The sequence below is a fragment of the Zophobas morio genome, unplaced genomic scaffold, assembly GCF_036711695.1.
Source record: "Zophobas morio isolate AGI-343-1 ecotype UQ-CSIRO unplaced genomic scaffold, CSIRO_AGI_Zmor_V1 ptg000017l, whole genome shotgun sequence".
NCBI lineage: Eukaryota > Metazoa > Arthropoda > Insecta > Coleoptera > Tenebrionidae > Zophobas > Zophobas morio.
Window position 1 is genome coordinate 16,928,675 of NW_026972122.1, and position 25,274 is coordinate 16,953,948.

At 32.3% G+C, this 25,274-nt stretch overlaps 1 protein-coding gene across 1 annotated transcript; it reads right to left on the bottom strand.

Annotated features, from left to right (window-relative positions):
• Positions 1–1,941: 1,941 nt before the first annotated feature.
• Positions 1,942–12,620, bottom strand: LOC135130294 (alpha-tocopherol transfer protein-like). Its single transcript, XM_064057659.1, has 7 exons — positions 12,270–12,620; positions 10,048–10,142; positions 9,830–9,983; positions 9,581–9,774; positions 7,688–7,798; positions 7,485–7,635; positions 1,942–2,052 (listed from the first exon to the last, which is right to left on the bottom strand). The coding sequence occupies exons 1-7, from the start codon at positions 12,448–12,450 to the stop codon at positions 2,006–2,008; spliced, it is 933 nt and encodes a 310-aa protein (XP_063913729.1). The 5' UTR covers positions 12,451–12,620; the 3' UTR covers positions 1,942–2,005.
• Positions 12,621–25,274: the final 12,654 nt, after the last annotated feature.

A 25,274-nucleotide genomic window follows, 5' to 3' on the forward strand; every position in this document is an offset into this window, starting at 1 on the left:
TAATATTAATAACCTTTATTTCCTTTTGGGACAAAAAAAAAATTGAAGATGACGTCATCTATTTTTTCGGGGACAAATAGATATTTTTTGAATACAAATTTACCATGCCATATTGCAAAATGTTGATATATAATTTCGGGTAAAAATTCGACACGGATTCATAAACTACACTTATTATTTTATACAATTTAAAACCCATGTACTATATACGTACAATTTTGAGATTACGTCATCATATTATTGGTGGGGATCATTAGACACGACTTTTGTCACTACTGTCAAGAGTACCTACAATTCTCTCAAATTTTATGACATACGTAAAACTGTAAAAAATATTTTGTCAGGAGTAGACCCCCAGTTTCATTATTTGCAAGGTTACAATAAAAACGCATTGTGAAGAAATTTACCTATTGGAAGGAACCATTTTTACGATTTTTCGTCTCATCTTTTGATCGAATGGTCTGAGATGGATTTATCCTAGAAACATTAGAGACTGAAACGTGGTGAAATGTTCTTGTGTTAGTATTTCGTGAGGCGATGCCACTTTTTTCATTAACCTCTTCGGAGACTCTAGAATTATTTGTTCATCGAATTACAAGCCGTTGTAGGCAAAACAGTTTGGTCTTGATGACTCATTTTTCCTTTCAAAACGTCAGAACAAACAGTTGAAAAAAGCAATTAATTAGATGTAAAATGTAAAATGGGTGTTTATAATAATAAATAGGTACAGTACCTTGCACTGTAATGAGTCCTTTTAGATAAAATAAAGGTATTTATATGAGTTTGTTCCAAAGATTTCACTTTTCTCGAAAATTTGTGATCTGACCAAAGGTCACTTTTTTTTAATAATTCTTAGGGCCCACCACTGACCCGAAAATGACCGGCATTCAGCCAAGACTTCTATCATTACGGGTACTAAAACCAAGTAATGATATGCATTGCCTCGATTAATAATAATAATATTAATAATGTTAACATTAACAACGACAATTTTTTTTAACATATTGCGAAATTCTTTTATTGTGGTTTTATTTCATAATTGTAATGACTGACCCATGCTTCTTCAATTTTCGTTTTCAGCTAATTAGATATACTTCAAGCGGCAGAACTGTAATTTTAATAAAACTACACAACATTCGACTTTTGTTTCGAATAAGTCTCTCTAAAAAATGAGGACAACGTGTGTGCGAAATTTTCACTGATAGTCATTTTTGTTCAGTATTCAGGTACTTAAGGATCGAGTGATCAGATACGTTGTGAAAGACATGTTCATTGTCCCGTTATACATTTGAGCAGATTTCACCAATTCTCCAAAATCATGTCATGCACAGGATCATTTTTTTGGGAGTGGACAAACACGGTCGTTGTCTATATCTATTTTTGCTTCTTCAAATTTAACAATGGAATTTTTTTATGATAAAGTAAAGTTACCTCAGGTCAAGTTTATTAATAAAACTTACACATATTACTTAGTTCCAACGATTAACATAAATTATAATAACTCACATGAATAATAATAATAATAGATCAAGGAAAAAGAACAATTTAATATCTGTTTGAAAATAACAGCATACGAAGGTCTACATATGTCCCTTCAATATGTCCATCACATTTATATAAATTTTCTAGCTACGCAGTCCCTACAGAAACAAGTGCTTATTCACTGACCGACAGGTACTTTTATTAAAATTGATACTTTTATGAGACATAATTACTAAAATTGGAGGAACTATTTATTTGTCAGAGAACATAGTCATTCTCATGGTAACTGCTTTCGGTTTTGTATATGGGAAAGTTCTGAGGACACGTGCTTATTATTACGCCTCGCACATTGTAATAATTAATTTATGTGAAACTAAAAACAATATAGTTTTTAGTTATTAATCGGGATATACATTAGTCATGACTCAAGAGAATGAATAAACAAAAAATATTTCAATATTGTTTCTTTTTAAGATTGAATTTTAATGATGGATCGGCCTGGCAAGTGGACAGCGTAAGAAATCTATTGGTCAATTACTTTTTCTGTTATATACCGATATGTGTTGTGCCCTGTAACAAGGAAATTTCAAGATTAATATCAATGAATTGTAAATACGTAGGTACATGTTATACTAAGCTAAATTAACTCACCATTTTCTGCTTTTTGAAACATTACGTTTAACTTTACGTACCAACATCATACAGTTAGAAAAGAAGTAAGGGCGTACTTAGTTCATCCGACTTTCAAAATGTTGTCGAATTTTAAAACTTTACCAAAAGTTCGATTATTCGTGCCATCATACAAAAATGAAACGAAATGTACAGGATGATTATTTTATCTGTTCACGAACTCAATACTTTCGTGTAGGCCAACATTATACACATCAAAAGCAACTTGATCCAATCTATTATTGTATTTCATAATTAACAACACAGACGTCAAGTAGCTAATAATAGCAAAATTCAAACAAAATAGAACGTAATGTACTGATTCCTTAAACGAATATGAAGAAAATAAAATAAATAAATAGGTATCCTATAATAAGTGCTTAAACTGCCCGCCTTATCTTTCGTCACACAGCGCTATCCTGTGTTCAAAATTTCTACCTAGTCTAATTAGAATCTCACGTGTGAGACACCGCGATGCTTTCATGCAATTGATCTTCATTTTGAATTGTAAAGGCTGAAAGGGCCGTTGACTAACGTGAGGATTTTCTGGCGCTGTACGACATCTAACTTTAGTTTTCTTAAATTGTTCAACTTCTCATAACTTTTTTTCGAGTTTTCTAAATACTTGGTTAGAAGGAATTATATCGCGTGGCATATAAACGAACGGCAGCATCGAAATTTCCATCATACTTTCCCAAAGATAAAAGCATGAAAACATTATTAGCAAAGGTTGAAATAGCTATTTGTGCAATAAGATAGGAAAAGTTACTTTTTTCCACATTCTAGACATAAGATTTTTGATCTAGACGAAGTCGAGATCAAAAACATGTCGTGAATGTGAAAAAACACTTTTCCTATCAAATTGCACACAAGATTTTGTAAAATTAGGTATCTCTTCATTATAAATTTTATTGAATAATAAAATATCAAGTTCCTTTCCATGCAATAAATTTGTTATTATGGAAAATACAAACAAAAATCGCAACACTTTGCAATTTTTCAACGTTTGAAGTGTTTTGGGTGTTTCTTGCAGTCAAAATGTTGGAAGATGATGTTGCATCAGTATCTTTTGATGTTGAAGAGTCAGCACACTGGCACGCAATTCACTATTGTCCGAGAAATCAAAGGAAAAATATGAAAAGGGCTACAAGGAGTTCGAGAACTGGTGCTTAAAGAAAAGAGTGCAAGATGTGAATGAAGAGGTACTATTAGCATACTTCGAACAGAAATCACGAATTTTGAAAGGTTCTACTTTATGGAGTATTTATTCAATGTAACGAGCAACACTTAATATGAATAAGAAGATCTAAATTAGAAACTATGCAAGTTTGATAGCCTTCATCAAAAGAAAATCAGTGGGTGAAGTTGCAAGTATTTATAAAATTGGACGTCGAAAACTTTTTGAAAGAAGTTAATAATGACACTTATTTGTTGATGGAGGTACGGTTTACTTAAAATTGTATATTTATGTAATACCTACACTTTTTTCTTTTAATTTATAGGTTGCGTTGATTGTGGGAATTAGCGGAGCATGTCGACGTGAGGAACTGACATTTCTTGACATTAAAAACATACCAAAAAACTCTTTTTTTCTCATCGAAATTCCAAAGACAAAAACAAATATAAGAAGAAAATTTGTAATATCGAGTGGAAATTTTGATGGTGTCGACCTATCAAAACTATTTAGAATGTACTACAACCTCCGAACTTCTCCAATAGAAACAACACGGTTTTTTCTTGGCTATCGGCACGGAAAATGTACCAGGCAAATGGTGGGAATTAATACAATTGGTGGAATATTAAAACAAATTGCAGATTTTTTAAAACTACGACATTCTTCAACTTATACTGGCCACTGCTTTCGTAGAACATCTGCGACGTTACTTGCTGATGCTGGGGTTGATATTACCGTTCTAAAGCGGCATGGCAATTGGAAGTCTGCAACTGTAGCTGAGTCGTACATTGAAAATTCCATTGAAAACAAATTACAAATACTACAACAGTCTAGTGAAAAAATAAGTGTAACATTTAGGAAGGTATCAAAAATATCAATACAAGAACATGATGGAAATGTCTTCGATGCGAACGATAATTCACCTGTTAATTTAATTAGAAATTGTTCTAATTTTGTAGTTAACATATATAAAAATTAGATTTTGACGACATTGTTTTGTTTTATTTTTCCACTCTAGTTAGGAAAAATTTCACTTTTCCAAACCCAAATGAATGTGGAAAACTTGAACAATTAACAACCGAATTTTACAAATAATAATTTGTCATAATTCTGGCACAAGCATTGCCATCAACAGTTATTTATTATTTATAAAAAATTAAGAATAAGTTGTAAAGTTGTTTATGGAAAGTAAAATGTGTTGCCCAATCAGACTCATCCATCAGGTGTGAACAGATAAAATAATCACCCTATATAAGTTTAATAACTATTTTTCAGTATAGGCTCCCAAAAATAACTATTTTGCGGACTCATTTACGTCTCTAAAATGAGCATTTTTCGTATTCAATCCCAAAATTTTTGGTAAATAAAGCTAATAAATGTAAATAGTTTTATCGTTTTATAGTTTTACTTGTTAAACTCTCTTAACATGCTTGCTGGGGATAAATGTTAAGCTACTCTTAACATGGTCCTCGAATGTTAAGAAAAAGCCATGCCAACACTATACCGGCTGTCTGGAAAATGGCGGATTAACTCTTCAGTACGTTATATACGGGGGTTTAGGGAGTCCCAAAAAAATAATAAAAAACTCTTTATAATGTAGATTACGAAAAAAACGTGGTTTTATAAAAGGAAAATTGACAACACTGTACACACCTAATGCGTGAATATCTCCGGCTTACTTTTTGGTTTCTTAGTAACGATGGTGACTGAAATCCATCTTCGCTTTATATCAGGCAAACATTGTTGTCAAACGGAATTTTATCAAATTATTACAAAAACAACACAGCCATACCTTTGTGCATTCCAACTGAAATGGTAATTAAACATGGTTATGGGCGAGGAAAATATTAACTAAAAGTTTTACTACTAGTTATTCTGATAATGAATGAGTTGTTTAGTTGTTAAACGTAGTAAAAGAACCAATTTTAAAATCATTATAACTCCACCAAAATGTGAGAAGGATTTTTTTACTATTTTTCCCAGACTCACCACTTGATTGTTAAAAGAGCGTAGCGGAGAGCTAATCCGCCATTTTCCAGACACCCGGTATATTTCGCCATAAAATGTCAGACAAGTTTTTTTTATTTTAACTATTTTTCGGCTCTCCATTTATTAAAAATTTCGTACTTGTTTTCGTACCTATTTCTAGAAACACTAGAAAGTATTTCTGCAGTTCTGACGGAAGAAACAAGCGCTAAAACAAATCACTGCGCGACAAAATAATTCGCGATAAAGGGGCTAATTGTCTTTATTAAGCAGTAAATCAAAAGACAAACAAGATGGAACAACAGATAGCAATACATATATAAATATCTCGTTTATATTCAAAGGGACATGTAAAGAGCAACGGATTTTAAATGCTCCTCGACACTGGCAAGCAAATGTTCGGACATTAAAACGTTGAGCCGCCTCTTTCGTTGAACATATTTGAAATTAGGCTTTTCCCTTGTTCGAAATTCAGAGCGGTACCTGTTTATAAACAATTCTGAAGAACTTTATTCCTTTTTAAGTTGCTCTATCAACTCGAAGATGTGAGGGTGGTGGAAGTCCAATGATCTTCTGAAAGCGTTATGCCAGGCTTCTAAAGTATTATTTGTTCTCGGAAGAGACCGTGGGTGTGCTATGTCGTGGATCTCGGCTCCGCAGAATCTTTTAGGCATACCAATCTGCTATTGCACCCCTTTTCAGTGCAACGCCAAGAAGATCTCTCTATCTTTGCCGTAGCGATAACCACTATGGAGTCTACCGCCTTTCTGTGACTGCAGAAATTCCATCTTTTTTACGCGGATAAACTTTACTTTTTGTATACCTACTATCCATTGCCAAAATAGCGCTATTTCGTATCCACTCTACATTATCCAACGTCATAGTGCCTTAGCGCTATTTTTTCCGGACGCCCTTTTGTCGCGAATTATTTCTTTGCGGCGCTCTTTTGTACACGGCTATATAGTTTCATTTTTTTTCTCGCGCGCTATTTTGTCCAGCGCTATTTCTTGGCGGGGGCATTTCGTAATTATTTATTATGAACACATTTTTTGACAATGTTGACCAAATTTGCTATTTATTTATTTATTATAATACCGTAGTAACCCATATGCCTAAGCGATATGATTTGGATGAAAATCTAATTTTTATTTTAAATTCGTTGTTTTAGTTTTATTTTAGTGACCGATAAACTAATGAACGCATTTCGAGGGGTAATTCGGCTTAACATTTCGCGCATATTATAAATTTCAAACATATGCTCGAATGTTAAACCTAGGTTACCCTTCTTATTAATACGTTAAACACTACAACATTGCATCGTCGTCTACGATTGCAATCTCATTCATTTCTTTTCCTTTCATAAATTTGACGAGACTTCACGAAAAGTAAATCTAACACAATTTTCTTCGCGTTTTAAGTAATATTATCCGGATTCTGCATTTTATGTAAAAAACGTCAAATTTTGTTGGGTTTACATTAACAATGGGTTACCACGATGGCATGGTAGCTAAAATACGAAGCCGCCATGTTCGAGAAATGTTTGCTCTGGTCACATTAATCATACCTATATGTATAGTAAGAGGTTTCAATGTGTTTTTGGGAGCTTTGACTAAAAAATGTCGATTGTAATGCGTACCAAACAAGTTTTTGCGTACTCATCTGCTATTCGGCTATGCGTCGTCCGTAAACACAACATTTAATCCGTAAAAACTGTATTTTAGGTAGATATTTGTAGGTAACAAAAATGGCTATTTACATATCAAATTTGCTCTAAAAGCAATAAAGCAGACTTTTTTTTACAGAGCAGAAACATTCAAAATATCACCATCAAAATATCTACAAACAATACCTGTTTCAGTTCAGCACCACTGTTGTACAAAATTTTATAAATAATTAAATATTCACCAAAAATTAATACATTAAGAAAACTCAAATTCAGATTCATTTTTCGCAATATCGTCGAAGTACATACCTACCTGAACAATACACAACAATAAAATATTTTAACCTTTCCCTTTAATTACATTGTAAGTCGAGGTCACTTTACAAACGTAAAAAGGTACCTACGCATTTAACTTGTCGTTTACGTCCGAATTTCTGTTTATGTCGAATGTACACGGAGTGTTAAAAAGTGCTAATAACATGTTTGACTTCAAAACAAAGTTTAACTTACTTTCAAAAGTTTTTTCGTAATAGAACATCATCTCTGACAGTAAGTATCCTGGGTATTCCAAACTACTTTCACATCCTCCTAAAGACTTGGGTAAAGCTTCTTTAGATAATTTTTCAGTAAGCACTTTTCTGTCGGATCCATGAAAATATAGCTAAAATGTTATTTTAAAATAAAAAAGTTAACTGTTTGTTAAGCAAAATTACTTTTTCTCTCAGTTTTTCTCCAATAAAAGGCTTAAAAATTGCGTACGCGATATTGAAGAGTTTAGACTGATTAATGACATGGATGCCCTTTAACCTTACAGGAGCGCATTCCTGCAAAGTGTGAATTAACTACATTGCTATTAACCAGCAAATAGTAATAGTATATTATTAGCCAAGGTTGCAGAGCCAAGCATTCTAGACCGAGCGCAAATTAGAACCCGAGACGCGCAGCGTCGAGGGCTCTGAAGCGCGAGGTCTAGAAGTGGCTTTGCAACCGTGGTTAATATACTATTTTTTTCACTAGTAGAAACCATAAGACAATAAACTGAAAAAATAAACGTTCAATTTTTTGACGCAACATGATTTTGTTTTGATTTCTAATCAAACTTAATCTAAATCTTCAAAACAAAGAAAACCGTTTATACATGTCGCTGAGTTAATCATTTTATCTTCTACCGTCTACCACCTACCACGCGTATACTCAAGTAATGTTTGTAGCACACATTTGTTCATTTTATAAGAAATAATCACATCAAACATTGCCTACATAACCTCAATTTTTTTTTTGAACCGGTGGTCGCAAAAGTTGAATTTGCTACCTCTAAATGAGTCGACATTTCCATGCGTCATGGCTGCTAGTGAAAAAATAGTATATTATTAACCAAGGTTGCAGAGTCAAGCATTCTAGACCGAGCGCAAATTAGAACCCGAGACGCGCAGCGTCGAGGGCTCTACTTAAGTGCGAGGTCTAGAAGTGGCTTTGCAACCGTGGTTAATATACTATTTTTTTCACTAGTAGAAACCATAAGACAATAAACTGAAAAATAAACGTTAAATTTTTTGACGCAACGTGATTTTGTTTTGATTTCTAATCAAACTTGATCTAAATCTTCAACACAAAGAAAATCGTTTATACTTCTCGCTGAGTTAATCATTTTATCTTCTACCGTCTACCAACTACCATGCGTATACTCAAGTAATGTTTGTAGCACACATTTGTTCATTTTTTAAGAAATAATCACATCAAACATTGCGTACATAACCTCAGTTTTTCTTTTTGAACCCGTGGTAGCAAAAGTTGAATTTGCTACCACTAAATGAGTCGACATTTGCATGCGTCCAGGCTGCTAGTGAAAAAAAATATTTTGTCTGTATATCTTTCTGCAGAGACTATATCTGTTGAAAATGCTGTTTGGTTTCAATACACTTATATTAATATCGAGTGATTATTAATGATGGAAGCAAATTTTTGTGTTGGCAATTCGGAATTATCGGCAGACATGCTAATGTATCAGTTCACATTTGTTAATTTTAATATGAGCATGCCTAACAAACTTTATGCCCACATACAATTTTAAATATGTTGCGAACCTAAGAAAAAAAATCACAAACATTAATAGTCACTTGGTAGTTTGTTAGTTTCAAATTTTACTGGACGTGTGAAACATGTTAAAGTTAGTTCTACACTGCATACGTAGATGTTTTTTTATTAAATTATTACTCCTACTAAAAAACTATACAACACGTACCGATGGTCTTTACCATGGGTACGTTGTTTACCTTTGTGAACAGTTAATTTATTTTTGTTGATAGAAATGTTTCATTAAATTTGGAAAAGCAACTAGGATAACTGAAAATGCAAGAATAATCAACAACTAAAGAAAATCATGTTTTCTACAAAAACTGTTGTAACAATGTGGTCACTTTTTAAATAAAAAGCCATTAACACGATTTTGAAACCGCACTTATTCTCAAATTTTATCATGCAATTGAATTGAAATATTAGTTTCGTCTCCAAGTTCTAATAGTAATTCGACTGTGCATTTGAGATATAACATTCTGTAAACGTGTTCCATATCAAATACAATACTTACAACAGAGTGTTATACCTACTTGTACCCAATCTGCCATTAACTTAGCCGTAGAAGGTGAAAACTGCGCAACATGACTTAATGACAATCCTTCCATATTAAGTATAACCTCAACCCCAGCTACTTGTGTTTTCGGTTCCATCATACCCATTTCTATAGCAACCATAACTGTTCTAAACAAGTCCTGCAGAGTAATAAGTTTGGGATTCCATTTAGCTTAAAAAATAATTTAAAGAAAAAAGTATTAATTTTCAAAAATTCATATACATACTTCCCCCATTTATTAACATTATTCTTGAACCTGATGGTGTTCTTGCTGGTAAAAATAAAAATACGTCATTGTCGAAAACTTTCCTGACCTCATTCGGCATTAAATTCAAACCATACTTTGGATATATCAGCTTAAACTTGTAGAACTTTTTAAACTATCAAAAAAGTTTATTATTACAGCATTAATTCTCCTTTATGCTATTTGTTATAGTAACTTACCACTTTAAAAGCTATTTCTGGATTAAATCTAAAGGGTCTTAGGAACTTTAATAGAAAATCTTCGTCATCTATGGGTACAAAAAGCTGAGTTTCACCTAGAAAACTTATCACATTATTATAAATATTTATACATGGATAGTGGAAATATTCCAACAATTCTTAAGAATACAAATTTAATACTTATGGTTTCTTGATATATTAGATACTTGTAAAAAAACTGACGAAAATTAAAAATAAATTTTAGAAATTGGAAAATTATAATACGGCATGACTATTTTGTTGTTTTGCCATAAGGTTTTCATTAACAAACCGCTCAATTTCGTATGGATAAATTTGGAGTTGCACTATGCTTTATATAAGCCATGAGAAAATCTAACAATTAGATATACTTCTACAACTACTGTACTGATGTATAAGTCTTATTAGGGTACGTGTCCACTGGAGAGCAATTCTCACGAGAGTTCTGATTTTAATTTTAGTATACCATCCTTAATCTTAGTTGTCATTTCAAATTTGAGAGGTATATTATTGCAATGAATTCAGTTATTACGAAAAAAATACACTGTCGCACTTCGAAATGCGTTGAGAGAAACCAGGTAAAAACGATACGCTTACTCAGTTGAGAGGAGGCCCGAACATGACTTCACGGGCTGATTTTGGAATTATTTCTCGCAAGCGCCCTCTCAAGTGGACACGTACCTTAAGACAACAAATCTATGAAAGGAAAAACGTCAGCTAATGCTATAAGCACTTAAATTACAGAAATAAAAACTTCATTTTAACATTAGCAAAAGCAACATGTCTACAAAATTTATTTTGTTTTCCAAATCCATTTGTGTGATTTTTCTCTAAAGATACGAGTAATACTCTACTGTTCACTACTGTTAGTAGTAGAAAATAATAAAGTAATTGTAATGTGCGATCAAAAATAAAACACCTCTAGTTACGACTCGATGCGCAAATGTTTTTTGAACATATGGCGTAGCTAACATCGTACATTCCAAATCTGTCAGTGTCAAACTCGTTCCGTCAGTTTTATCCAGAGATATGTAAAAGACTAGATACAGATATTTAATGTTCTCGTGGACATACTTTTAGGGCCAAGATGTCACTGTACGTTTATATCTCCCTCTTTTTCTCTAGCACGTATAATGGTAACCCGATATCTGAAGGTCTCGCTCTGTACGGCGCATGAGTTGGCGCAACGTTTGTCGTTGATGCCGTTCTTGTGTTTGTGCCGGTCCCTGTCAGACCACTCAGACTGTGGGTGGTTATGATTATTTATAATTCCCGCCATCAGAACGGGCCAATAACAAGACAACCACCTTTTAGAGAGTGATCGATGTAGCCTACACTTGGCAATCCATAGTACTGGTGCTGATATAGAAAAGGATAGCCGACACAAATAATTGCTACTCTTAGATCATAGATGTTCGCCCTAGATCGGGAAAGCTATAACCGCATCTGTCTTTTACATATCTCTGGTTTTATCATTGCTTTCATCTGTAGACAATCTGTCAGTATTGGATTTATCGATCTAACCTCAAATTATTGTTACGACTATATCTACGCCATACGTTCAGAAAACATTTGAGCATCGAGAAGTAACTAGAAGTGTTTTTTATTTGATCGCTCGTTATGAAACAACTAAGAATCCTATTGTTTTTAAATTTTGTTTCTGTAATGTCAATTTATTATTTCGTTATTTAAGTTTCAAAAATTTGTGACTGATTAATCCACACTTATCACTAGGGTAAAGGGTAAAATAAACAATTGCTTGAACAAACATGTAAAATTATTCCGTATGTAATTTGAAGGTGATTTGTTAATGTAGACGCAAAGCCAGAACCTACAGACGTATTCAACCATCAATTGAGAATAAATTTACTCACGTTACCTCAAAATGTGAAGGTCACCGAAAGCTTAAACAATGAAATTTTACCTCGTTTTACATTTATAAAATTTATAAAAGAATAATAATCGATTTGCCACATGAATTATTTTCAATTTCCAAAGTCGCACATAAAACTAATCACATGACTGTTGTAAAAAATATTATAGATACAATTGTAACGTATTATTGAACCAATACTTTAAATTATTAACTTATTTTATATTTGCAGAGGTTCACACGAAAACATTTATTCAAAAAACGTAATTGTCACATTTGTTAATTAAATTGAGAAAGAACTGAAAATAGGGTAAACACAACTACTTCTTACCTGATACATATTTTTTGAACTGACGTAGTGAACGTTCTACCACTTCAGGTGTTTCTCCCAACTCTTCTTTGGCACGTTCTTTAAACGATTCATCTAAATCTTCCAAATCAAGCCTCAATTTATGTTTACCTAATTGCACGAATGGGACGTTATTTGCATCAGTTTCTACACGTAAAACCATTTCTTGCACTTTTTAATAACTGTTAGTACTTAAATATCTTGCACTAACAAAATGAGGCCAACAATTTGTGTACAATTAAATGTAATGGGCAGATATACACGTGGGCTTTGCGCCTTTGCTTCTGGTATATCTAAGCAACTGAACGCCCCTCTTTGTCTCTTGATAATGGCATGTTCATTGTGTGTGGATACCATTTGTTGTTAGTCATTATTCGTCCGGAATATCAATGTATGAGTAATTTAAATTTCAAACATCACCTTATTAATGTGATAGTCTAGATTTAATTATCATTTTCAATATCTGCGATAAAAGATTTATATAAAGTTTCGCAATTTTTCCTTATTGTGTTCAGATTGCCGCGTACAAACACTGAGATAAATTAATGGTCGTGCTGTTTATAAAGTAATAGATTTTATGTACTACTTGAACGTATATAGACCAGATTTCGGCTACACACAATCTCTTACACAAATATACATATATCTATATATATGTATTTTTTACATAAAAGTCAAAATTTTATGATATTTTAATTATTTATGTATTTACCTAAAACGATAAATGTCAGACGCGGGTTCGAAAGTCAACTGTCCTATGAAGCGAAACTTGACATTCGTCAAATTCTCCTTAGCAATATTGTTTGCTAGACTACCAAGATTTGTAGTCCGGAAAGACGATTCGTAGTACCTATACAGCTGTAAAAAAGACTGATTATATACAGGGTGTCTCAGAAATAAGTACATTAATTTTAATCAGTTATAGAACTCAACAAAATTAACAACTTTTTTAATAGGCTTTTGTCAGAAACTTTTTAATTATAAAGTTAAAAATTGTTAAAGTTTTAAACAAATTAAGGTTACCCGCCCATGGATCCTCAGTCACCCATGGACACTAACAATTATTATTATAATTAATAATTTATGGTCAAAAACAATTACTAGAATACGTATTTTTCTAATCATGTCAACATGACAAACATTTGGACGTTTAATAACACACACTTGACATAAAAATGTTGCTATTATTTATGTTATCATTTAAGGTGAACATAGACGGCTCGTGAATATATGGGTGGGAAAATTCTAAATTCGACTTGAGTTTTCGAACAAATGCTATATAAAAAAGTTGTTCCGTTTCACGAGTCCTGTCACTGGTTAAAATTAATGTACTTATTTCTGAGACACCCTGTATATATAAGTGGTGATTATATATGTTATTATGTATTCTTTATATATGATATATGCCCAAAAATGGTCCATTCTTGTAGTGGATAGGAGGCACACCCAGAATCGAGCACCCGTTTGCAAACAAATGATGATCATATTGAAACAATGCTATCTGTTAAAGTTAATTATTTACAGAAGCATGTTAGCTTGCTGTGTCTTAAATTTCATCAATTTCGTGAATAACAGTTTTTCCAAAATCTGCATTTATTCTGGACCCTGTCATACAAAATCCCGCCAAATGCGATGTCCACAGAGTGATACTACGTTTGTTAACAACTCAAAACTATAAACCCCTGCGAAATCGTCCAGCATACAGTGCTTTCTTCGCACCCACTTATTTTCACCTGTTTAAAGAACTGAAAAATGATTTACGTGAAAAACGATTTGAAACTAATGATGAGGTAAAATTGACTGCGAACTAAGTGGCTGCGTGAACAGATGGGAAAGTTTAGACAGCAGGTATACAAAAACAAGTACCAGGCGACGAGAAATGCTTAACTATAGGTGGAGACTATGTGGAAAAATAAGTCAATGTTTGTAGTTTGTAAAAATAAATAACTGTTAGCTGGACAACTTGTTTCTATATTAAAGCAAAACGGGTAGTACTGTCTGGATATATGTGCTTCATATATCAACAAAGTGAAGTTTGCTTTTAAAAACAAGTCGTACGACATAGATGGGATCTTTATTTCACTAGGAGTGTAATACTTTACGTGTTAAAACAATCATAACTGGAATAAAATATGCTAAACCTGGCTTACAGAAGTTCAATTAAATGCTTGGTTGGGATGAAATTATTACATTAAATTTTTAATAAAATTTCATCCAGAAATTAGCTTTCTTTCAAAAGTTATAGAGAGGAGGAGTATGTACTTTATAAAGGTATATTATTATTATTTATTATTTCATTGCATAGTTTCCCCACACAGAGTGATTTTAACAATAGACATCACTATTATATTGCAAAAATCATTCACTCGGAATCAACAAAAAACTTGAATTTAATTCTTACACGTCTGCTTAACTTTTGTATTTATTCTTCATTATGGCTCCTTAAAAACACTACTTACAAATAATATCAGGTGTCTAAATAAAAATATGAACAAAAGTGTTATGTCACCAACTTTTGTTTTTTTCCATTATATCGTTTTTGAAATGAATTTTGAAAGCTGTCATCCGCGTATTGGATCGATTGTTATGAATTAATAACCTCTAAATTGAGTTTGACATCGAAACACGGTCATCGAAATGACAAATGTCTTGAACACAATGACAGACACTTTGACATACGGAAAAAGAACAATAAAACAGGACCGAATAAATCTCAAAGATTTCAATATTGATATGACATCGCAAAAACTGGAACCACCCAAGAAGCTCGTTTTATTCAGGGTGTAAATAAAAATGCATTTTTTTGTTAAATTAAAAGTAGTTGTGAATTTGAATAAAGTTTCATCCATGCATCTACCCAACAATTTGGTTGAAAGCCTAAAATTGTTTCATTTAATTGAATCAGTAAATGTACAAATAGGTACATCCTTATATACCGGATGTCCCATGTAACACTTTCGGGCACAATAACTCAGACATTTTTGAACGGATTGTTATGAAATTTGAAGTGTAGGTATTTTGATAGGTGACAATTAATATGAACCGGCGAGAATAATCATTATCTTGAAAAAGTAAATTTTCCATGCCTTAATTTAATTTTGAATTAATTAAGTTTTGCATCACTTGATTAAACATGAAAAATAAATACTATATGCAAAAATTCATCTCCGAAATACATCTGGTTAGACAAAAAACGACAAATTATTGCGCAAATAATTCCAAAAAGTATTAAAGAATAGGTAGCTGTGAAACATAAAACTGCTATCGTCACATTTTGGACACCCTTGCGGGAATTTGATACCTGTTTGCCAAGCGTTATTTTATGAATTTTAAGAAAATACTAATTTTCAGTTACTCGGCTATAATCTTTTCAAAGGTGCAAAATTGATTTAGGTTCAGGAATTAATTCTAACTTAAATGGAAATAATTTTGCTAGGTGTATTTAACATCTTGTTTTTTTCACTCGTTTTAGGTCTTGTACACTTCCTGCATCTTCAAATAAGTTTATTATTCTCTGTACTTTGAATCTGGTAAATTCGTCATCGGGATACCGTTCGATAACAGTCCTGATTGTTTGATCTAGGTCTATACGGCATTCTCCGTAGGTTAAAATGATTTCTGTTTTAATAATTAAAGAAAAGCAAATAATTTTTGGATAGTGGTTAAATAGTTATTTATGCAACTAGTGAGTAAAGTGTATCTTTTTTTACGAGAAGAAAAATTTGCCGTACGAGCCGAAGGCGAGTGCGCAAATCCGCCGAGTAAAAAAAGCCACTTTACTCACGAGTCGCACACAAAATTTTTTCGCGTTCATAACAAAACTCAACACCCACCAATTTCAAAAACTTTTTATTTTGGAACATAGATATTAAATGTAGCCGTATTTGCCGTCTTGACAATTTTTTCGGGGGTGTACGAGAAATCTTCATCGCTGTCCGATTCCGTTGTCCGAGCACACAAATTACAACACACCGAGAAAATTAATACAAACCACTTGTGTTGATGAATTATCCTAGCAACGGCAGGCTTCTATGTTTTATTCAGTTAAAAAATGACACGCCACGGTACTTTTTTTCACTCAAATGCGTGAAAAAATGAACCGCTATGACACTTTTTTCACGCAATTGAGGGCGATGAAATAAACGTATCCTTTATAAACAAAAATTAATAAAAAATGTTACATTTTTGTTAAAGAACGTTTAAAAACTATATTAAACAAAGGTTCAATTAAATCATCGTTTAAACACGTAGTAGTGTTAGTGTTTGTATCAGCTGGTAAGCACATTGTGCAAATATTCTGACCAGATAGTGAGTTAATGAACCCACTTTATCATTTTCTGCTATCAACTTCAGTTAACAGTAAGTCTTCTATTTACAATTAAATACTACACCATAAAATTTTAACTCTTAGGAATTTTGACATCTTAATTGACAGTAAGTTTTTTGAAAGTTGTGAATTTTCTTGGCGCAACACGTACCTACCTACACATTTTGTCAGGGTGTAGGTAGTATTTGACTTACCAAAGTATTAATTAAATTTTAAATTATTATGCACTGTTAGGTATAACGAAACTTACTTCGGTGGTACCTACTACTTTCTAGGTAAAAAATATCAATAATAAAAAAATTGTTGTTTTTGTATTAAAAATATGAAATAATAAATTGGTTCAATAGACGACATCATCTTATTTCAAATATGTAGTGACTTAAACGTATCCAGGTTTATTCCAATTACAAATAATAAATATATTCCCTAGAAGATTTACAAGTAAAACTGCTACTTCGTTTAAGTGATTTTAAATAGTGATTTTTGCATAACAAATAAATCGGCAAAAGTACGGACTGATTATTTGTTCTCAACAAACTGTTTATATTTAATAATTTTGAAATTAACTATTTCAATTTGTTATTCTAGCTTATGCCGTCAAACTTTTTCCACCACTAATATTCCACTTCTTTAATAGAGTAAGAAACTAAACGTTTTACTATATTCAATAATTCACCAGTTTTTACTATATTACTAATATTTTCATGTTTTAGTGTTCATGTTTTACCTAGGAAATTATATCTCTTACCATTAATTGTCATATTTACGTCGTACAAACAATCAAATAGCCATTAAATTCTCTTTAACCTAATAGTACATATTTTGCATATTTTTGAAATTAACATGAATACCATGAATTGGAAAATTTTGTAACAAATTATTATCATAGACTATAACCATTCTAAACATAATGCTTTCACTTCAACTGATTACATTGTCAACACAAAATAATTCGTTACATTTCTGGTTTCTACAGAAAATTATATTTAATTAATATTTTAAAATATAGCAAGAGTACTTGAATTATGTACTATTGATGCGTAAAAATAACAATAGTTGCGGAATAATAGTAATAATCACAGAAATAAAGTATACTATTGAAGTATACATTTCAAGTGAGAATTAGTTATCACAATTTTTGATTTTGCAGGACATGAACAGACAATTTTTGTTATAAAATGCATTCTGGTTAGCTATGTATGTCCCATACTCAGGATAACATTAAATTGTGTGCAATATTTCATACCACTTGGCTATGTAATTTAATAAAAAATCAAAATTTTATTTAACTAAATCAATGTTGCAAAATTTGAAATTCACTTTTGCAAACTCACATACGTACGTAAAGTTAAAAATAAGGAGGATATGCTTCATAAGTGTGGATAAAACTCCAATTATAATGTGATTGTGGATAAAAAAAGTTTTATTGAGAACTTTATTAACATTTCTGTTTTCATAAAACAACAAAGGTGGATTTTTCTCACTGTCTAGTTATTGAATTTTTTTAAGGATGTAATCACAATTCTTGATTACATCCTCATCATTAATGATAACAATTGAGTTATGTTTAATTAACAAAATGTTTTCGCTTTTAAAAAAATAGATAAAAAAAAGGTAACAACCAAATGTTTTCTGTTTCCCACAAGAATAAAACCCATTTCATGGAAATTGGTATATTCCTTAATTTGAGTTAATTGACCAGTAAAGTAAGGTTAGAATTTAGAATGCGCGGCAGTTCATAATTCAAAAATTCTACTATGGGTTTCTTATGGCAGCTTGATTTTACAGACAAAATACGCCGCATAGGTAGAAATCTTAACTAGTTCATGCTACAAGCGATAAAGACTGTACAATTATCTTCCTGTTACTAAAGGTTTAACTATATAAAAAGCTTCTGTTAAAGATATATTGCAAATTAAAAACAATGCTATCCATCGAAGTAACGTACATCGTTTCTAACGTCTTGCGCATGAGTGAAACGGAAAATCCAGAAACACTTGGGAAAGAAAAAGAACGCGAATATTTTGCGATACTAGTGACGTTTAGATCGTGAAAATCCCCAAAATATGACAGTTGATTTCGTATCTTCTTCACAACAAACAATCATAATCACAATTTTTGGATGATATATTAGTTCTGTGATATTGATTCACATTAGGTTGTATGTATCTGTGGACTGGTTTTTTGTATTTGTTATTAAAATGACAGAAAGACATGTGTTAACACTTAACAATAGGGGCAATTGCCATTTTTTTTTGTTGGAGAAAATTCTTTACAGTCAAATAATTTAGTGAAAGTCAATTGGTATACTGAATATGACTGAATTAAATGTGCTTGAAGAGTTTATTCGAGCTATAATGCGAGAAGATTATGGTAAATTAATGTATATTGGTAAATTCTGTATCAAGTAAAATTATGACGTATTTTGTTTTATTATGCATAGATATTCCTTAAGAGAGGCAACATGTGAAACCCCAAGAGGTGCATTTGTATGTCACCATATGGCTACACCTGCCCTACACGGACGTGATAATGTATTTTGGACCAATAATTTGCGTGCTTGGGACGTACATCTGAAGAAAAGTGAATCAGCTGAAGTCAGAGCTGTTGTCTCTGAAAATTCTTTTAATCCCCAAGTCAGCCTAAAAGCAGCTAATGTTGAGGTACAACTTCATGAAAGCTTACGACAAACTGATGGGAGCGAAGCACTGCAATGGCTATTGGGCCTTGAACCAGAAAGATCTGAAGAAAACCTACTTCGAAGAACTATTAGTGTCCGAGGACTATTTAAATGGCCCATCAAGATAACAGTTTGTGGGTCAGTTTTTCACCAAAAGTGATCAGATTATTTTGCATTAGGAAGTGCAATTTTATATTGTAGAATATTTTTTTTGTTTTGAAATAAATTGTTCTTTAAATTGTTTTTTTTTTTTTAAATGGGTGTTTCACACCCAATTCGTACTAAAATGAAAGTGATTTTTACTTGTACATGAAAGGTTTAATCAGGAATGCTAAGTTTTTCCTTTTCTAGCAAAAATGTGTGAAAAGAAAAAAGCTTGGGATTGATGATGATTCTTAAATCAAAATTTGGCAATTGATTGAAAACATTTGCAAATATGAGATCTCCTTTATGTATTATTTTAAATTCACAGCCGTATCTGTAGCATCTGAAAATCAAAGCCATTTATGTGGAGGGGGGAGTCAATGGCAGTATGAACCACTGTACGACATACGTTCGAGGCAAATGTAGTGGTAAAAGTTGAATTTAAATATTTATTAAATACCACCGGTTCCGCTCATGTTTGGTATCAAGATCAACAGTAAAAATATCAGTCTTAATGGTACAGGTAGTGGGATATATAAGAAAATTACTTTAATGATACAATTTAAGCGTTAAAGTGACGCCTCGATTTCACTCATAAGGATTACACGGGGAACTGAAATACGGCTCTCGTGTTATGAACTGAGTTCAAATTTCGCGCGTCATTCACTTTACTGGTCAATTGAAATTATCATTTTTACTTCCCAAGCGTAAGCTGAGGAAGCATTGTGTTTCACTGAAGTTTTATGGCCGCCAGAGTACGAAAACAGGTTTCCCGTTTCTCTCTGTCTGTCGTCTGTCTGTGTCGATTTTTATTAGACAGATAATTTTCGAAACTACCGGACCGATTATTGTCACATTTTTTATGTACTTTAGGAATGGTAAAACACTAACCAAATTCTGTCTAATAATAATAATTGATGTTAAAAAAGTTTTGCAAAGTAAATGTTATTTAAATTTTATAAAATAACAAACGTCCGCGCAGCACGCTTCTTTACATTTACATTAACGTTATGTCTACATAATCTTTATTTTAAGTTATAAGGGTTCTCATAAAAAACTAGAATTGTCGTAATCAAATTTTATGATTTTTCGAGAAAGCTGGATTTGTTTTATTGTACTTCAGGGGCGAGGAAAGTTCTGTCGAAATAGCCTTCGACCATTTTTTATTTCGATATTTTTTAGCGTAGTAATAAACCCGCTTTGAGAATAAATACTTTCCTGAGATTTAACTGGCAATACTGGTATTCGTTGCTTGTGACAAATTCACGAAGATCTTTTACTTGCTCGAGTGTTATTGTACTAAATGACGGTAATAATATTAATTATTATTAATATTATTAATATTATTAAAGATAATTTCCCAACGGATCAATCCATTAACAGGGTAAGTATCACAAGGAAATAGGCAGATTAGACGATATCGATCAGATATTTTACTAATAAGCTGTAAGCTCTAAACAAAATTTTGCTCGTGTACAAAAAAAAGTAAAATGAACCATCACTCAACCAGCCTGTAGTTCAGTATCTTTCAGTCAAACGAAATAAACGTACCGATATAGGCAACATATATTACCTACCACGAGTAATCGGATCTATCCATTTTAAAGATTTTATAATACTCTAATAAGACCCGGTTAATAGAAAGCAAATTAAAGTCAATTCGCGATTAATTCTTAATTGAGGTTCGTTGCTAGACAACGTGTACATTTTAACCAATCACGGGCTCATATTCCACATTTTAATTCTCTGTTAAATTAATCGAGGACTAGGTAAATATTTAATTCGCTTTCTATAAATCGGCCCTAAGTTTCACAATTCGCAAATTCAAGTATAGAAAATATGAAGCGTAAAAGTGATTAATGATTATCCTCAGGTGTGCAACAGCAATAAACTTGTTTGTACTTTTGTAATATATCTATAAATAAATGAAATAAATCATAATCATCGATAAGGAGGGATCTAGACAATGTGATGGCGCTAACAATTTCTAAGAAAATCTACACACATGTGAAATCGAAAGTTCAGTTTATAATAGACAACAAAGTTTTTTTACCACAAAATGGTCATAATTACAGGTGAGCTAAAGCAAATTTTTCCCTGAGAAGCAATAAAATTCAACCATCACCATGTGGGTGAGCAGTATATTTATAATAAAATTTGAACACAAAATGTAAATACAAATACAGAATATAGCTGAAGCCGGATCTATTCAGCGTGGCAAGAGATTGAGACTCGCTTCGTGCCGGCGGCCACTTCACTCCCCGATCACGCGCCGACTCTCTTCCTCGTGACGCAACGGAAACCCTTCTCGCCGATTCGAATATTGGCGGGAAGGGGTCCGCTACAACCAGTACGTTGACTGGCCCCTGTATTTAAAGGACCGGTCGACTTTGCACCCTCTGGATAGATCAACACTCACTGCCAGTGATGGGACTTTACGCGTCGACTTTAATTGTCTACGTTACGTCGTAGAGAATAGGTAAACAACGTAAAGAATGTAAACAATGTAAACTTTCCGTAAACAATACCAACAACAAACGTAAGGTTACGTTTTTAGAGTCAGAAACTCACAAAAAATAAACAGTTTAACGCCGTCAGAAATGGCAGGAAGAAAAAGAAATCCGATGTTTAATAACTTAGGTTTCGAGTTAATCAAAGTGTTTTGACTCGTTAAAGTCGAATGCTGATAGATTGATTTCGTATTCAAAAACCTTTATAAACTTTAACATTTATGTATTTCGTAACGTATATACATTGTATGATTTGTAACTGACTACCGATCTTTTCCCTTCGGTGGTTGGGTCAAGAGAGATAACGATTCTTCATTCGGTACCGCCTCGTACCCCGTCCCGGAGACCCCCACCTAGAGGATGCTGAGTGGGGATGGGGATGAGGCGTGTTCGTCCACAAAGTGAAAGGGAAGTACACCGCCAAATGTCTCATTTGTGAAAAATCATTGGCAAATACAGCCGCAGAGAGGTTAAAATCACATAGGTATAAATCATTTATTAGTCATAATATATTGATTTAAATTTTACACTAAATTGACGATGACTTCGTCGAAATTGTCAAGGAAAACATCAAGATATTTGATCCAGTTTGCCACCTGATTAATAGTTGCCAAGAGTCTGTATTTTCGATTGCTGATACAGCGAATCTTTAGTTAGATTTGGAGCTTCCTGACAAATTTGAAAAAGAACTTGCTCGAAGAAAATCAAAGGCGCTAAATACATATGCATTAGTGGCTTATTATTTACATCCCTTTCTAAATAACGAGAAACTTCAAAAAACTCATACATCTGTTATTAACAAGTTTCTAATTCAAAATCTGAGCGGTAGTGGATTAGAAGAATTAGACGGTTTTATTGCAAAATGAGAAATTTTGAAAATTTTATTTGAAAAGGAACTTAAAAGCCCATTTACGTTTTGGAAATTAGCTTCGTCTGAATTCCCAGAGATTTCAAATTTGGCACTCAAACTTCTAATGATACCTGCTTCATCCGCTCAAATTGAGCGAGTTTATTCAACATGGGGATTAATTCATACACCAATTAGAAATAGGCTAACATTTGAGAGATCAAAAAAACTCATGCACGTTTATTATGCATTAAAGATACAAGAGAAGAAACAAGCAGATGACAGCGAATTTAACGAGTTATTATTTGAAGATGAATAATCGAGTACAGTTATTATTAATTACTACCATTCGTTCTTTAAACTCTTTAACTTTTGACTTTTATCAAGTTTTTGTGTATTAAATTTTCATTTTTTTGTATATTTTTTTACAAATATAAATTTTGTATTTGTCAGTTTACAAAAATACATTAAAATTTTATTGACCTTTATTTAACCCTTATTATTTACATTGTCTACATACTAACATAGTTTACATGAACTCACTTAAAGTTTACTTTACATAGTTTACACGTAAACTATTCGATTGTTTACACTGACGGAATCTACGTGCCCATCACTTCACTGCACAATAATAAAAGCGACCAGAATAGTTCAGAGGTCTGTTTGCAAAATTGAATTACAATATATAACAATTAAAATATTTTTTGCAACAATTTGTAATTAAGTGCCTAATTAGGCTATTGGAAACAAAGTAATAGCAATTCTTCAAAATTAAATGCGTTAAACAATTAATAAATTAACACAAGTACCTGGTTATATTTACAGTCATGAAAATACGTATTTCAGCAGCTACGATTGCTAATGTTTCCATTTAGGAATATTTTGAAAACACTTCTACTAATGATTTTTGTTACAATTGTTTTCCCTCTCTCTTTGTGCCTGTAAAATGTAATTAGGATTTCTAATTGCAAGAGATCCACCTGTTCTAGGATCTACCAAAATACAATTTTGTCTACCATTTTCATACAAAAGATATGTTATCGATTTTGATCGCTTTTGTTGCCCATATGCCAAAAGTGCAATATTCTCTCTTAGTAATATATAACTGGCCTTGAATTTGAAGATAATATTTATGTTTTATAAAAAATGGTTAAAATTGTTTCCCTTTTTTATCTAATTTATACATAGTTATCAATTTTTCGAAAGTGGCTTCATCAGGTGTCATGTCACGTGCAGAATAAGGCCACTTTACTTCTACCGTACCATTTTCAATTAAACCGTCAGGTGCATAAAAATGGATTTTCTAAATCTACAAATAGACTGCATCGACTAATTTTTATACCTAATTGTTCTTCTAAGACTATAATAGCATCGGTTTCGTGATATTTACCCACAATAGCTGGAGAATTTATTGTACGGATTAGTCCACCGATAATTACCTGCGGTCGCAAATCTTTTAAGTAACTTACAGATTAAATTAGAATTATTAGGGGGTTAAAAGAACGGGCTCTATCAGCTAGCTGTTATGGATTTGAGTGGGCCAGAAAAATGACTAAAGTTTGTTTGAACACAAATTTCAAATATTCTGCCTCTGTTTACTCAATTATTTACTAAGATATTTTATTTCTGTAAAGAGCAATGGATTTTTTTATATGATTTGTACTAATATTACTTTTTGAAAATTTTAAACTGATCCATAAATAGTGAAAACAAGAAAATTTCATAAGTACTCATTCCAATTTTACCGCGTTAGTTTTCTTTGACAACAGAAAAGCAGTCTGGGTAGGGTCTTTTACGTTCGTTTCAATATGCCTTGGCCCAATGAAAATTTTTACAAAAAACTTGAATATTTTTTCTCTTCCAATCTTGCATTTTATATTGTTTTCTCAAATTTCATAAAATAAGGGCAGTATTGTTACCTGGAAGTTATTAAACGTTTAATCATGATGTTATTTTAAGATAATGTAATGCATAAAGTGCCTTATTTTAAATTTTGGGAGGTCGTTTTTAATGTATGCTAATGCTCTAAAAGTCAATGTTATTTACGGACAATAATACTTAGAATAACAAATTACTTCCTTTGCGTAGATACAACATTACGATGTCGTTTTGACTTTTTGACTTACCAGTATTTACGTGCATTCGCACGTGCTTTGAAAGTATTGAATTTCTAAAAATTAGTCCAAAATTATGTAAACAGAATTTCCCTCGCCTCTGAACTACAGTCGAACAAATACAGCTTCTTTGAAAATTTCAGAAAATTCTGCAAGAATAAATTGTAGTAACTGTGTAAAGTTTTTTATCAAAAAAAGGGAAAGCGTTGAAAAGACAACAATAACAGATTGAAGGTAATGAAATGAGACGACCCATCAGAAAACAGAAAAGTTCCAACGGAAATTACTGAGGAAAGCGGATATCGTAAAAATATGGTGATTCGATACGGTTGCAGCTACCATTTCTGCTTGAAGAGAATTAAATA